Raw genomic sequence first — 15,620 nt, forward strand, 5'->3', positions numbered from 1 at the left:
GCATTTGTTTAATCTATCTTCATATGTCAGCCCCCTCCCCCCACACACACACACACCATCCCTTTGATTATAGAGTGGCCCTTCTCTGGATCATCTCCAGCTCCATTATGTCATTCTGGAAGCACTAAGACTAGACCTGCTCAAGTGTGTGTGTGTATGTGTGTGTGTGTGTGTGTGTGTGTGTGTGTGTGTGTGTTCCTCAGCTCTGAACCTCTGACTCTGACCCCCTCCCCAGTTACAAATCCTAGAACAGGATAATTACCCAAGACCTTGTCCAACTACAGAGAAGGTTGGTTGGCTTCAGACTGAAGCTTCCCCCTCTTTCTCTGCGCAGCCCTGGCCCCAAGGGGCTAAAACTGCTCCCTGTCTGGCTTGGGAAGCTGAGAGGTGGATAACTAGGATGGGGAGACTGAGGGGGAGGGGGGGGTCTTGCGCAAGCGCACGCGGCTGCACGGACCGCCAATGCTGCTGCCTCCCGGAGCAGAGGGAGGCAGAAGAGGAGGGAGGGAGAAGAGGGGAAGGGAGGGGGAGGCGGCACTTGGGCTGCAGCTCGCAACCAGAGGCAGTCTCTCTCAGCTCTTGGAGGGACCGAGAGAGGCAACCGCGGTGTAGGATGCTCTGCGGGGCGCCCAGAGCCGGGGGCGCTTGAAGCAGCTTCGGGGACTGGGGCAACCGGGCAGTTTTCACCATGCATCAGTCCCTGACTCAGCAGCGGTCCAGCGACATGTCCCTGCCCGATTCCATGGGTAAGTCTAGCGGCCTTTCCTTCGGGCGGCGGCAGCAGGGGGTGAGTGCGCTGGCCTCTGGACTGTGAACGCCCCGGCTGCCCCAAAAGCCAGAGAGCGGGAAACGGGGCATGGGTGGGGTGGTCTTCGCGCCCCAGCGTCTGGGTGATGGACCAGAGTCCCAGGGGAGCGGCCTGGCTGCAGAGGGAGCGACGTGCGGAGATCGGAGCGCCAAGCTTGCGTCGGAGTATCTCTGCCCCGGAGTGCGGGTGTGTGCCTGTTTGTGTGCGTGTGTCTACAGACTTGCAGTCGGGTAGTAAATCCCAGCAATCTGAGGATCAAAACACTTCCCTGCAACCTGCGCCTTAGCTTTCCATTCGACACTCCCTCTTTGCAAAGTCCTGGTCACTTCTAAGAGCTCACAACTAACGACAATTAGAAGAAGCAGGGTCTTCGCCCCCTCCCAACTCTCTTGAAGCTGCCCTGAAATTTAGAGATGCAGTTGGGAAGGGGACTGATTTGCACCTCGCTGATGCGGGGGGCGGGTGGGTTGCGCAACTCTGGGGGATGGGCGGGGGGGAGAAAAAAGGGGGGATGAGGGGAGGGGAATTCCTGAGGACTCACTCAAGACAGCCCAGCCCTGCCCTCTGCAGCGGCAGGATCAACATTCTTTGAATTTGATTGTTACTCTGCTCCAAATGCACGGAATGTGCATGAGTGTGAAAAGGGAGTAAGGTGCAGGAGTGAGAGCGCGAGAAACATCCAGCACGAGCCCGCGCATCTTCTGAAGTAGCGCTTTTCCTCTCAGGGCGGAATGGAGGGGGAGGGGCATCCTTCGACTCCTTTCCTTACAGAAACTGGGGGACAGCTACCTTCGGCACCAACTTGGCTGCCGCTTGAAGCTGCCTTTTGGTAGTTACAAACAAAAAACAAACCCAGTCCCCCTCAGCTGTTAGGCATCTTCCCAAGCCCTATGATTTCACTGGGCGGAGAAATTAATTTGGAGCCCTGGAGAGCGGGAGGGGATTGTAAAATCATGATCCCACCTAATCTTTTAAAATTCGCCTCGGATACACTTCAATCAAATCGAATTCTTTCTTTCCAACATACTTTACATTCTGCAAAATCCCTTTGTCCCGCAGTTCCTGCCACCAGTCTGCTCAGGTTTTCTCCGATGAATTTGCGGGAACATCTCGAGTGGAGGGGGCAGGGAAAAGATCGAACCCCCTATATAATCTCCCTACTGCCTGCAGAAGACTCGGTGTCAACAAAACTCGTTCACCGGAGGGGCCCCAGAAAGTGTTATCTCCTGGATGGTGGAAAGATCCGTATCCTCAGTGGTTTTGCATATTCAGTATAAGAATTTTCTTTTTCATTTTTAAGGGCATAGTTATTTACAACGGGGTACAAATGAGGCCAAGGACTTGGTCCGAATCCAGAGCCCAGCAGTACCAGACTCCCCCTTACTCCCAGCTCGCGCGCGCGCACTCTCTCTCTCCAACACACACACCACACACACACACACACACACAGAAGGAGAGGGAGAGAGAGAAAGAGCGAGCGAGCGAGCGAGAGAGAGAGACAGAGAGAGACAGGTGGGAATGCACTCCTTACCTTGGCCAGCTGTGGCGCCAACAACACAGTCCTGGCTCCCCGACGCCAAGCTGTTGCGCTTCGCGAGGGAGGGCTGAGTGGAAGAGCGCTAGGGTTCCGCAGCGTCCATTCCCGCTGTGGACGACAACCACCTAACCACCTGCAAATCAAGCCACAACGCCCCGAGCCCGTCTGCCTTCGGGGAGTGGGCTGGTTGGTGGTCCAGGGCTTAAAGAGTTGCTACCTGGCGCACTGCTCTGTGGGTTGGGGAACAAGATGAAGAGCTTTCTTTCTTGGACTCCCAGGGGCCCTCAGCGATCTTGTGTTTCTCGAAAGGTCTGCGCAACAAACAGCTGAGTGGGCTTCGCCCAGCCCAGTCTCCACACTGCGGGAAAGGAATCATAAATCCCAGACAGAAGCGGAGCCGGCGCCACGCATTCCACTTTTTAAAGTCCGCAGACCGACGGCACTAGCAAATTCCTGAGTCGAGTGGTAACGCTGGGTTTCCACAGTTTGGACAGGGGAGTCATCCCGGAGTTCCCTGGCTCTGGTCCAGCACAACCCGGGCCTGAATCAGCGTCTAGGCTACTTAGGAGCTACTCCCACTTGCGTGGGGGGAAGAGGACAGTGGGTGGGTGGGTTAGTGTTTCGGCCTCCAAGGGCAGCATTTCTGAGGGGATTCCTTTATTGTCAAGACACAACCGCAACCAAAACAATAAAATTTAAAACACACAGACACACTGCACCAAGCCTGCAATCTATGCTTGCTGGCTGCCTGGGAATAGAGCAGTTTGTCCAAGGCTCAGAGTGGAGCAGGCACTTGGCAATTAAGAAGACGGTAATTTGACTCCGGCGTCCCCCCATCCCCTCCCAGCAACCCCCTTCTCCCTTTTGGCAACACCGCCCCCAGGCGCAAAGGCACCTCTACTACAGTAGGGCATTCCTTCCTCCCAAATAACACATTTGTAATTCGCCGGCGGCCTTGGATGTTCTCCATTCAGAGGACTGTCTAAAGTGGGGAGAGATGGATTTCAGCGCCTTTAAGGAAATGTTCGGGAGGTTGGCAGGGTCTTGAGGCAGGGTCTTGAGGCAGGGTCTTGAGGTCTTGGGCAGCCACCTGTTTCTAGGGATACTCAAGGCGGGGATATCCGGGGACCCACCCTGTGTGGCAAAGCTGACTCAGGTAAGCAAATCCTAATCAGTTCAAAAGATCAACCCAGAGAACTAGCCAGGCATCAACAACACCGTGTACAGGACTGGATACTGGGTTCCCAACTTTACTGCGCCCAGTAAAGATTATACACCTTATCTAGTCTCTTGAGAGAGGATAATCAAGAAACGTGTGCAAGGTAAAACAAAGTAACAGATACAGCATCCTACCTTCTAGCAACCCACGTCTTGGTTCCCTCAGATACATAATCCTGGGACTGGCAGACATCATATGGGTTGTGGACCAGACCCACGGTTACAACTATAATGGTACCAGTTACAATTAATATACTTACTGAGTAAGGTACCTGGGAATTTAGGGACATGAATAAGTGATTAATTTTGATCAAGAACAACTTCTTGGAGGAGGGGAATTTTGAGCATGCTTCTAAGGGAGGCACCCAGATTCAAAGACCGCAATGCAGATGGGGGCTCTGATGGGGGGAAAACTCGATGAGAGAAAAGCTGGTTGTTTTTGGAAGGGTGGAGACAGCAAACAATTGGGTGCTTCTAGAGCTAAGCATCCTGGTCATCAGGAATCTGGGGTGGAGGTGGGGCACTGCAGAGAGGGAGGGCTGCAGTAGTTCTGCAGGGAGTCTGCTGAGGGGGGGCAAGTAAGGCCAATGACAAGATTTCAGACTCTCACTGCTGTTGGTTGCAGAGGTGGTTGTTGTTTAAGCAGAAATATACTGGGTGCCAAGGAGACAGGGTAGTGAGAGATATTGCAGTTTTCACACTAGTTAGCCAGAAAGTTTTTAATTTGAGGGAACCCTCAGGTGTACCCTACGTTAAAAAATCCATTCTATGAGAATAGCCCGTATTTATTCACACAATTTCTCCCACATCCTTCTTGATTACAAGGGAAACAATTCTGAGATGTTGCCTCTTGTTTATTCAACAAGTACGGACTGTTTATTAGGTATCAAACACTAGGTATAAATTGTAATAGGCATGATTTTCATATACCCACTGCTTTATTTAAGTACCTCATGGTGCCTGAGTTTTTTTATGTGTCACTTTACTGAACAAAATCAGAATAAGATGGTCCTGTGTTTACAGAAACATCTAAGGCAAGCCCCAAATTGTACCCAAATAAGAACAGAGCTGTACTTCTCCCTTCTAAAATAAAACAACCACCAGGAAAATGTCCTAAGCAGACACAATAAACTGCCTTTTAGGAGCCTGGGCCACACCTTCAGAAAATGGGTATGTCTTGCTCTAAGTAGATGTGAATTTTATTGAGTCAAATTGGCACTAAAGATAAATTGAGGGGTGATTCTTCATTTTCAAAACAAGTCATCCTGGGAGGGAGTTCCTTAAAACAGTCAATTTCCCAAGTGCAACTAGAAATAATTTCATGTTACACAATTATAGTCCTTATAATATAAAATAAGTGGGGACAGGGAAGGATGCTCGTGAGAGGACAGAGATTAGATATTTGACCTGGTGATGGGAAGAGTTTTCTTAGGAATTTTACCCAAAGCAAATCCTATCTGGAGGCAAGGCCCCTGTGGGGCTGTGGGATCTTTGCCTGGGTTGCTCAAGTGACTGAATTTTCAATTCAGTTTCTAAAGCAGGAAAAAAGATTTTCAAATGACACTATGTGGTTTGCTGAGTCACTTTTCTGACCTGGCCCTTCCTGCGCTTTTAAAAGTTAGAGTGATTATTTGCAAAGAAGACCCAAGAGCTGTGAATAAGATTAAAGGCCAGCTGGTGGGGAAGGAGCAGGCAAATGAAACAAACAAACAAACAAAAATTAAAAAGACCATGCATGCACACACACTTCTCCAATTTAGTCTCTAAGGTTACATGTTTTCTGGGTAAGGTGTTGAGACACTTCCGTGTCACAAAGATATCCGTGGTGTATCCAAATGTTCCCTCACTCTCTTTTGCCAATCTGGGGCAGGGGAAGGCTAGAGATTGTGTGACTGACAAAAGGGAAGGGAAGATGTAAGAATGGGAGGCCGTGTTGGTAAGTTTATGTTAGAGCCCCTCTGTAGAACCAACTCACAGATTCACTGAGAAGTATCTACCATCAAATAAACTTAGGCACTCTGGTTTAGAGACTCATTTAGGGTCCTTCAAAATCAAAAGGAAGGATAACTACACTTCAGGTAAACAGAAGAAGTAACTCCTGGCCTTCCCCAACCCCTCTACTATTCCTTTCCCAGTACCATGCAGTCCAGAGCTCCCAGCTTTGCTCATGTGTTTACCATTAGTCAGCTCCCGTTTGCATCCCTAATAGCTCTGTCATGAAAGGGCCCTGCTGTTACAGGTGTCTCTAGTGCGACTTTATGTTTTTGCCCCTTGGAGGCTGGACTCAGGCCTCTTTAAAGAGGAGTCTCATTTGCCAACTCTTCTTACCTCTTCCCCAGGGTGAGACATGGTGCTTTAGCATTGTAGATACCTACAAACGTTCAAACCACTTCTACATTTCAATGAAAAATAGTCTTAGAATAGTCCCATATTAGAAATGACCCTGATGAGTCACATCCCTCATTTTCGAGGCTGACATCAGGGGAGACCGCCAGCCCCTCCCACCTCCCTTGGAGACTTCAGCAGGGACTGTACTGGGGAAGACAAGATGGATGGTGGGGTTAAGCCTGGGTGATACTCCCAATACTTTTCTTCCATACAGGAGGGGATATCTGCAGGGGGCTGCAAGGCCAGCCACAGCCCCTCTGTCTCACCACCACCTTGCCTCCTGGGTCTCGCTTGGTTGACCTCCTCCCCCTTCCTCCATCCCCTCTCCCCCACTTCCCTGTGGAACAGTCTGCATGGCTTCTCTCAACAACTGCTTCCTGAGGCTGCAGTGAGGTCTCCCAGAATGACAGGGTCTTCATGGACAGACTCAAGTGATCTCTTTAGGGCCATAAATGACAGTCAAGCCACGTGGGTGGGCAACTCCATCAGGGCTCCTCACTGCTTCATCCTCCTCATGCTCCACACCTCCACTAGGGAGCTGGACCCTTCTCATTTGCTTTTTTTTTTTTTTAGAACTCCTAGGTGGTAACTCTCCCCTGGTATGTCCTGTTGAAGGCCCTCTCCCTATGCCTGAGAAATCCCTGCAGAGTGTGGGACAGTGCTCGGTTCCTTTAAAAAAAAATTAAATTAAAAAGTGAGCTTAGATACCATTTTTCTATCTGACTTAATAATCCTGTTTTCAAAAAAATATTGGTTTGCACTATCATGTCTGATAAGCCCTGAGTGGGAGAATGGCTTTCTCATCATTTATATTTATGTCACCCTCACATAAGCCTAAATGTGTATAAGTTATAATCCTTCCCACCTACCTCCCCTGATACATGTCTTTGTGGACTAATGGCCTCCAAACACTCACTTTATTACACACATTTGTTATGTGACAAATCTTGCCAATATACCATTTTAAAGTTTATACATGAGGTGGCAAATGTCAGAAATAAATGAAAAAAAAAATCCCAGTAACTTGGCTTGGCTGTGATATTTACACTGAAAATGAAATTTCATATCTCTAGCTTATGAAAAAAATCTCTTTAGTTGGATATTGGCTTTAAAATGTTTTCATTTCATACCCCCCCACACACTTCCCATTTATCATATGCCTTCTAATTTGGTCTAAAAAACCACTCTACTAAGTAGTTATGACACATCTCTTATAGATTGCCAGGAGCACTCACTGGTGAAATTTCTTCTGTTGTTTATTTTCAAACTGGAAATACATTTTTTATTATAGAAGTGGCACCTGGTGACTGCAAAAACTAATGCTCTATCCCTTCCCCACAACACTCCCCCACCATCACCACCAAAGATAACTTCAGTTACCAGTAGGAATAGGAAAGGAAAACCTTCTCAGTGTTTTTTTCTTTAAGTCAGTCCTTTCCCCAACTGAAATGAGCAATTTTAGTTTCTTTCTGTGCTTTCAGGAGCATTCAATCGGAGGAAACGAAACTCCATCTATGTCACCGTGACTTTGCTTATTGTGTCCGTGTTAATTCTCACAGTGGGCCTTGCTGCAACCACCAGGACCCAGAATGTGACTGTAGGAGGTTATTACCCAGGAGTTATTGTAAGTATAGAAGGCACAGGTAGGTCGCAGTAGCTTGCTGTCTACAGAAATTCTGGCTCTGCTCTGATAGTTTTCGATTCTGTTTGAGTGTCTAGTGTTTGCTCAGATTTCCTCCTTTATATGCCTATATATTTATGTAGAGAGGCAACTCTGGGCCCGCTAAGAAGAGCACTGGACTGAAAATCAGAAGAATCCAGCACCATCCCTATCTAATAGTGTGATCCTGAGCAAGTCATCTCACTCCTTAAGACCTCAGGTTTCCGGTTTAGGAGATGTTACTAACTAGCAGTGTTAACTTTAGGCTAAGGTCCTTTCTCTCCAGGCATCTGCATTCCCATATATAATAGAGGTCATCTGATCTTACCTGAAATCTGAGGATCCTGGCAGCTTGACACTCTGACCAACAGCACTCATCTCCAAAGTGATCTTGCACTCCTATCAGAAAAAGCTGTGGAAGATATATTCTTAAAAATATATATATATTTATTCACTTATAAATTATATATATATACATGTTCATAAAACTTATATAAAAATGAACATTCAAAAATTAGATAAAAATTAAGTATACAATAACTTTCAATATCTTCATGTGAACACAAACTAAAATGTCACCGGATAATATGCACTTAGTGTGAAATTTGTCATTAAAGACAGTGGCTTTAAATCCTTATTTCAAATGGCCCAGTAGATAATTGTGAATATTTTTGGCTGCCTTCTTATCCCATATGATTAGATTGTCATTGGAGTCATGTTTTTAAATGTCAATCTCACAATTTGGCTGACAAAAAAGCTGGGAGTTAGAAGTATCAAACTCTGTCATTTTCTTGTTGCTTACGTTTGCTTACATTATTAGGGTCATCTTCAACTTCTGGTGTCTCAAGAGGAATCTTTTCAAGCCTCGTATCCATTTTGTTGGGACTAGTTTCGTTAAAATTGAATAATACAATCCAGGCATACATAAAATGCCCCACCATCAACCCTTTGCTGCTTGGAACTTGCCCTCCTTCAGAAGGATAGGTCACCTGATCACCTGACATTCACACGGACAGAGGGTGCCAGTGACAGTCTGTTTATTAAATATTAGTAATGTTTGGTTTCTTTCTTATTATTTTAGATAAACAATAAATAGGAAACAGCTGTATTCCAGTGGATTGTTTTATCTACCCTAGGGTGCATGCAGTTCCCTTTGGAGACTGCTAAACTAGTTACATTAGAAAAACCAAAACTTCATTTGAGTCTACGTACACTGCTGTTGAACCCAAAAACCTAACTCTAGAGGTGAGATCATATTTTAAATATCAATTAAATGGCTCCTCAATTGCTAGAGAGCAGAAGGAAGTTTAGGACAGTTCAGTTAATAGGTATTTTAGTACAGCAAAGAGGTCAGATGTATTTTTTGTTGTTGTTTTGTTTCATTTCTCTTTGAAATGAAATGAGAGAGGGGAGGGGGAGAGAGAGAGAGATGGGGATTGGAGAAAGAAGCAAAGCGAGAGGAAGAGATTAAAGATGATGTCTTGGACAAGCCAGAGCTATGAGTGACCAAGCCTGGAGCCTGTTGCCTAGGTCACTGATTTCATTCCACAGTCAGCCTCCTCAATAGTTCTTGAGAAGCTGGGACCTAACGTGGGCTGTAGGCTATGCCTTCCTGGAGCTGAAGGCTGCTGGGGGAAGTGCCTCTACAGCTCCGGGGCAGGCAGGGCTCCTCCCAGCTGAGGGCAGGTGACCCACAGACACTGTTTGGTGCCCTCTGTTAAACATGTGATGTGAGAACTCACCCAGTCCATTTCCTGTGGTGAGGCAAGAAAACCAGTCGTCAGCAGAATTGAGTTTTATTTTTAAACACAAGTGAAGCCGGCGGGGGCGGGGGGTTGCGCGGGGAGGAACAGAGTGGGTAAGATAGCATTTCGGTGGCTTGGAAAAGCAATTTATAGGGTCTGCGTGACTTTGTGTATTTCAGGTAGCTGCATTAGTAAAATATTTCTGACTGATTAGCAAATGCTGAAGCCAAGATTCAGAGTCTCTGTGGGTGAGGGGAAGGTATTTTCCATGTTATTTAAGAGTACGAACTCCTATTCATGAACAGTGGCTGTGAACCTTCTCTGTGGAATATCTTACCGTGGGCAGCTAGGTTGGAATACGTGAACAAAGGAAAGAGGGTGACTGATTGCTGTTATTCAAGTACCTGATGTTCAGTTAGCACTGGAAGTTGAAGCAGTGGGGGCGTGTGTTTGCATGTGAGTGGTTCACTAAGAGCTGATATGGAAGTGTTAATAGGAAAGCCACCCCTAACGGATACTGTGCCCCCATGATTTAACCTTTAAAAATGTGCTCTCATAGTTCCTGGAGATTGTTTCTTTAAAATGCATTTTAATTACATGGAATAAAGGGGAAAAGATAGCAGATTGAATAGCAGAAAAATCTATGAGTTTATAGGTCAGATCAGGTAGTAACAAATACAATTACGACTCATACCTCAGAAACAGTAAACGCCTGAGAATCCAGATTTGTCTGGGAATGGGGTACTTTCACTAATTGAATAGCTTGGTTATTAGGGAGTTACTATAGAAACTCTAAACTGGTGGTTTCCCCACTCTGACGTGAATAAGAATGACCTGGTGAACCTGTGAAAAATGCAGATCTCTACTCCCTAGCCCAAGAGATTCTGATTCAGTTGGTCTGCATGGGCCCCAGCAATCTGAATTTTCTTTTCATGAACTAACCTTTGATTGAGAAAGTAATACATGTTGAATCCACCAGAGGGGAAAGAATCCTGGGGGTGAGGGGGGGGAAAAGTCTAATTCAGGTGGGCTAGCAACCACCTGGAGAATTTACACACAGTAAAATATGCTTAGCAATAAAACCAGGATCATGATGCATCATCTGGAGATTCTGCACTGTCAAATTGGTCACTTTAAATATAAATTACTAATGTATAGAACTGTGGAACAGTTTCAGCTTATTGAAACTGCTGTTTTAGACTTTGAAACAGTCTGCTGTTTTAGACTTTGATTAAATGTGTTAACAATACATGAGAATTTAAATTTTCAAAACAGACAAATTAGGGAGAAGTTATTAGATTAAAAGAAGACTTACCATGCAAATCATTTAAATATTGTGATCTCAGATACTTAAAATATAATTCAATTTGCGTAATTCTAAGTCATGTGAAGCTTTTCGGGAGCATCTTTAGTTTGCCAAATGAGATATCTTTGTACAGCGAGGTGCATTCTCATGGCATGTTAGCTATTCTACCTGAGCTAGAATGTGGTATCATCGTTCTAAGAGACATACGCACACATGCCTCTTTAAAGATGTGCTAGTCTGTACAGGCTGAACTGTAAAGTTTTAAAAAACTAAAACCAGGCTGGGCACGGTGGCACATGCTTGTAATCACAGCACTTAGGGAGGCTGAGGTGGGAGGATAGCTTGAAGCCAGGAGTTCAAGACCAGCCTGGGCAACATGGTGAGACACCATCTCTACAAAAAGTATATATATAAAATATTAGCCAAGTATGGTGGTGCACACCTCTGGTCCCAGCTACTGGAGAGGCTGAGGTGAGAGAATCTCTTGAGCCCAGGAGGTTAAGGCTGCAGTGAACCATGATCACCCACCCTACTGGGCTCCAGCCTGGGCAACAGAGCAAGACTCTGTCTCAAATAAATAAATAAATAAAATTTTAAAACTAAAAACGGCCAGGTGCGGTGGCTCACACCTGTAATCCCAGCATTTTGAGAGCCTGAAGCAGGCGGATCGCTTGGGTCCAGGAGTTTGAGACCAGCCTAGACAATATGGCAAAACCCCGTCTCTACAAAAAAAAAAAAAAAAAAAATTAGCCTGGCCCTGTGGTGTAAGCCTGTAGTCCCAGTTACGTGGGAGGCTAAGGTGGAAAGATCGCTTGAGCCTAGGAGATGGAAGTTGCAGTGAGCTGAGATCGCGCCACTTCACTCCAACCTGGGTGACAGAGTGAGGCCCTGTCTCAAAAAAAAAAAAAAAAACAGAAACAAAAACTGAACACCAACAAAAAAAAGACAAACTGGATTAAGAATTTTACTGTCCTCAAATATTCAAGGCATTTTATTCCAGGAGGGTTCAGGTGAGCTTTCTACTCTGAAGGCCTAAAAACCCAAGAGTTTCGTTTGTTACCTGAAGCTGAAAGAGACAGGGGAGGGTGGTTGCTCCTTCCCGATACACCTCCTCTTACCTTAGATGCAGGAAAAAGAGGCCTCTAAATGTGTTTCCCAAGCAACCCACAAGATGGAGTTGGCCCCCTGGGTAGTGAGACAAGCCTTTCATTCTTGCACCCTCTCCTCAGCTGCTGTATTGATACTATTAGGGCCCATACTAGCCTGAGTCTTTTTTAGGAAAGAGCAAGAATTTCTGCCCGCTTTCCCAGGGAGTGGGTAGGAGAATCAGTTAATTGAAAATAATTTCAGAGTTACTGTGGGATATTAGGAGATGGGGACAACAGGGATCATTCAAAACAATCAATATCCCAGAAACCTTCTTTAGGTCAGTGTGGCCTCAGATTCACGTGTAAAGACTCCTCTGAAAAGTCCAAAGAAATTTTAATTAACATGAATGCTCAGGAAACATAAGGAGCTCTGGATAGTGGGATTTTGTAGTAAATTGTGTATTAGGCAGAAAGATTTTCAACAAGAGGTGAAAAAGTTTCTACCTCTTGTTTGAAAATGTTTCTAAAATCTAAGTTCATTCTAAAGTATAAGTCCCTAACTTACTAAGTACATTTTTAAATGACACCTGGGCTCATTTTAATGACACCTGGGCTCATGAGGAGTGGCTCATGACTGTAATCCCATCACTTTGGGACTGTAATCCCATCACTTTGGGAGGCCAAGGCAGGAAAATCATTTGAGACCAGGCATTCGAGACCAGTCTGGGCAACATAGTGAGACCCCCATCTCTACAAGAAATTTTAAATTTAGCCAGGTGTGGTGGTAAAATTAGCACACCTGTAGTCCCAGCTACTTAGGAGGCTGAGGCAAGGGGGTTCCTTGAGCCCAGGAGGTCGAGGCTGGCTGCAATGAGCTAGGATCACACCACTGCACTCCAACCTGGGCAACATAGCAAAACTTTGTCTCTATAAAAAAAAATTAAGAATTAGCTAGGCACAGTGGCTCAGGTCTGTAGTCCCAGCTACTCAGGAAGCTTAGGCAGGAGGATTGCCTGAGTCTAGGAGTTCGAGGCTAGAGTGAGCCTTGTTTGCATCACTGCACTCCAGACTGGGTGACAGAGTGAGATCCTGTCTCTAAATAAATAAATACATTTGAATCTTGATTTGCTGGGTAAGACTTTTATAATACCACAAGGTTCTCACCTTCATTGGCTCCCTGTTGCTTCCTTGGCATGTCATTCAGAGCTCTCCATAGATGCCCTCAGCCTAGTCTCTCATTACTTCTCTTTTGCCAAAATTGTCAATTCACAGTCCTCTGAACATGACTTGGGCTTTTCTGCCTTGGGGCCATCATAGCATTTTTTCCTTGCGCCTGAAACATCCTCCCTGCTCTCTCTCTCTCTCTCTCTCTCTCTCTCTCTCTCTCTCTCAGTGCTCTGTTCTATCCTGACTTAAAGACACAGCAGAAACATTTCTCAGATACTGGGCTCCACAGTGGTGTCTACCATCTTTGAACTCCCTACCATATATTCCTCCTATTCATGGTTGCTGGAAAATACTTATGTCCTGCTTTGTGGCGTCTGTTGGGGCTATATTCTCATTTAGCTTTGTTTATATAGGTCCTCAATCCCTTCTCTGAACCCTTGGGTCAGATGGGATTCAGAATTTAGACTTTTTATTTTAGAAAAAGTATACAGTACATATACCACATATTATCTAACAATCAAGTAGAGCCTTGAGAAGCATCCCATAATCAAGCACCTCGTGTTTCTATAATAAAAGATGGATTTTTACACTAAGTGAGATAAAGATGATAATATTTTTTAAAAAGATGATAATATAACCTCACATCAGTTCAAGATCAGGTTTTGCCACCAAGTTAGTTACATTCAAGAAAAAAAAAAACTTTTTGGTTTTAAGAGCTTTGTGGATTTCAATATTATGGAAAGGGGTTGTGGACTGGTTTACCTGATTATAGTATGAGCTCCTTTAGCCTGAGTGGTCTTGATCATACCTTTAGCTTGAGTGGTCTTGATCATACCCCATCCCACCTCCTGGCCTCCAAATCACAGATCTAATACAGTGCCAGCCAGAGTAGATGTCCAATTAATATTTACCTAATGACTAATATTTTTAGCCTTAGTCCTAGATGTCTGGGACAGTGAATGGGAATAGGCATAGGTGACAAGAGTCCAGCCTCAAAAAAGCCCTTGAATCTGTCTTTGATATCTAATCATCTGTCCTTTTTTTTCCCCCACAAGTGGAGGGCAGCCAAAACAAAGCAAACTAGTTATTTGTTCAGGTAATGGGGAATCAAGATGGAGGTCCAAAGGTCTGAACATTACATGATTCCATGAAGCTCTTGAGGGGAGACCACAGAGCTTACCTTTCTGAGGTCTCAGGGGAGCAAGCAATTGTTTAGAAGCAGCTGTCCATTTTAAGGAAACTGTTGGTTTTCCCTTCTTTATTTTCAACCCCTCAGCTCTTCCACAAATAAGACTTCTCACCCCATCCTTGCAGAGAACTTCTTCTCTAGGGAGCAACAATTAGGTCCTTGTTAATTGGAGGTCACTATTCTACTAACACTGGCCACAAACACAGCAAGGTGTGGCTAAAAGAACGCAAGTTGTTATTCAGGGAACCCGAGAACTAGTCCCAGACCTACCATTAACTTGCCATAAGAGGGCATACATCCTTACAATTCTCTGTGCCTTCATTTTCCTGTCTATCAAATGGGAATGATATCAATTCCACCACACTCCGACATATTCATGTGACCAAACTAGGGGGCAAGTACTTCTTTAACTTAAAATGCTTATGAAATGGAAGATTGCTTTAGCAACACTGGTGAGTTCATTAACCTATCATCCAGGTAAGTGAATTCTTCCAGCCATGACTCAATACATATTAGTTCCCTGCCTGCTGAGCTCTAATCCATATTTTGAACCCATATAAAAATGTCTCCTTCTCTATGAAACCTTAGAACTACCATTTATTTAGCAGCCTACCTTATGCAAATCACACTACATACTTCATCTCATATAATCTTCAAAGCAACCCTGTATGGCAGGCTCTATTATGATTCCCATTTTATAGATGATGAAACCAAAGCACAGAGTGGTTAAGGAATTGGGCCAAGGGCAGAGCCAAGAATATATTATATTCCTGGCTGCACAAATTATTCCCTGCTCCTATAGCACTTTGTTTTTACCTGATCTGTGGTCCTTAACCCTGTCTGTCTCTCCCTTACTAGACTGTGAGCTCTTGGAGGACAGTAGCCACGTCTTATTCATCTGACATAAAGCTAGTAGTTAACGTCAGAAAACTGAATGCATTGGAGTGGAATAGAATAGAATAGAGGGGAAGGGGAGAGAACTGGATGAAGTAACTGACTGGCCTGGGAGTTTCAGTTCTGGAGTGCCTTGTCTTTCCAGACAATTCCACAAGACTTCCACCCACCTCTTCTGGTCACTGCCATCAGAGAGTTATTTGCCATGAGAGAGTATGAGGAATAGTGGGGTTGGCGAGCGGGGGCAAGTGTTTTTGCTTCCTGTCTTAGGACAAAGACTGCTATCACGATTCAGGAGACATTCTGTGAATACCTTTGGAAGCTGATGAATTGTTAAGTAAAATGACTTATTTATCCTGTAAGAAGCTGCCTCCCAATTTCTCTCAACTCCACAAGTGGCCCAGAGTGCCAAAAGCACAGACTATTCATGGACTTTCTCCTAAAAAATAGAAGCCGTGGAACATATCAGAGGGGGAGACAAGATAGAACAAGGAAACTCTCTTAGCACAAAATAGAGCACATTATAAAAAATTACAGGATTTTCCAGCTCAAATTGGGTTAGAGTGGTTCAAAAGTTAAATGACTTTAAAAATAATAATAATAATAATAATCACTAGAAC

At 44.9% G+C, this 15,620-nt stretch overlaps 1 protein-coding gene across 3 annotated transcripts in view; it reads left to right on the forward strand.

Moving 5' to 3' along the window:
* Window positions 1-456: 456 nt before the first annotated feature.
* Window positions 457-15,620, forward strand: part of LOC105468411 (transmembrane protein 255A) — a 51,987-nt gene continuing 36,823 nt past the window's right edge. For 2 of the 3 annotated variants that reach the window (XM_011718543.3, XM_011718545.3), the window contains exons 1-2: window positions 525-746; window positions 7,433-7,575. In XM_011718543.3, coding sequence (XP_011716845.1) covers window positions 689-746; window positions 7,433-7,575 — 201 coding nt within the window. In that variant the 5' untranslated portion in view covers window positions 525-688. Of the gene's footprint in view, window positions 747-7,432; window positions 7,576-15,620 lie in introns of all 3 variants that reach the window. The other variant, XM_011718544.3, reaches the window with a different exon arrangement.

Source organism: Macaca nemestrina, chromosome X (assembly GCF_043159975.1).
Source record: "Macaca nemestrina isolate mMacNem1 chromosome X, mMacNem.hap1, whole genome shotgun sequence".
NCBI classification, from domain to species: Eukaryota; Metazoa; Chordata; class Mammalia; order Primates; family Cercopithecidae; genus Macaca; species Macaca nemestrina.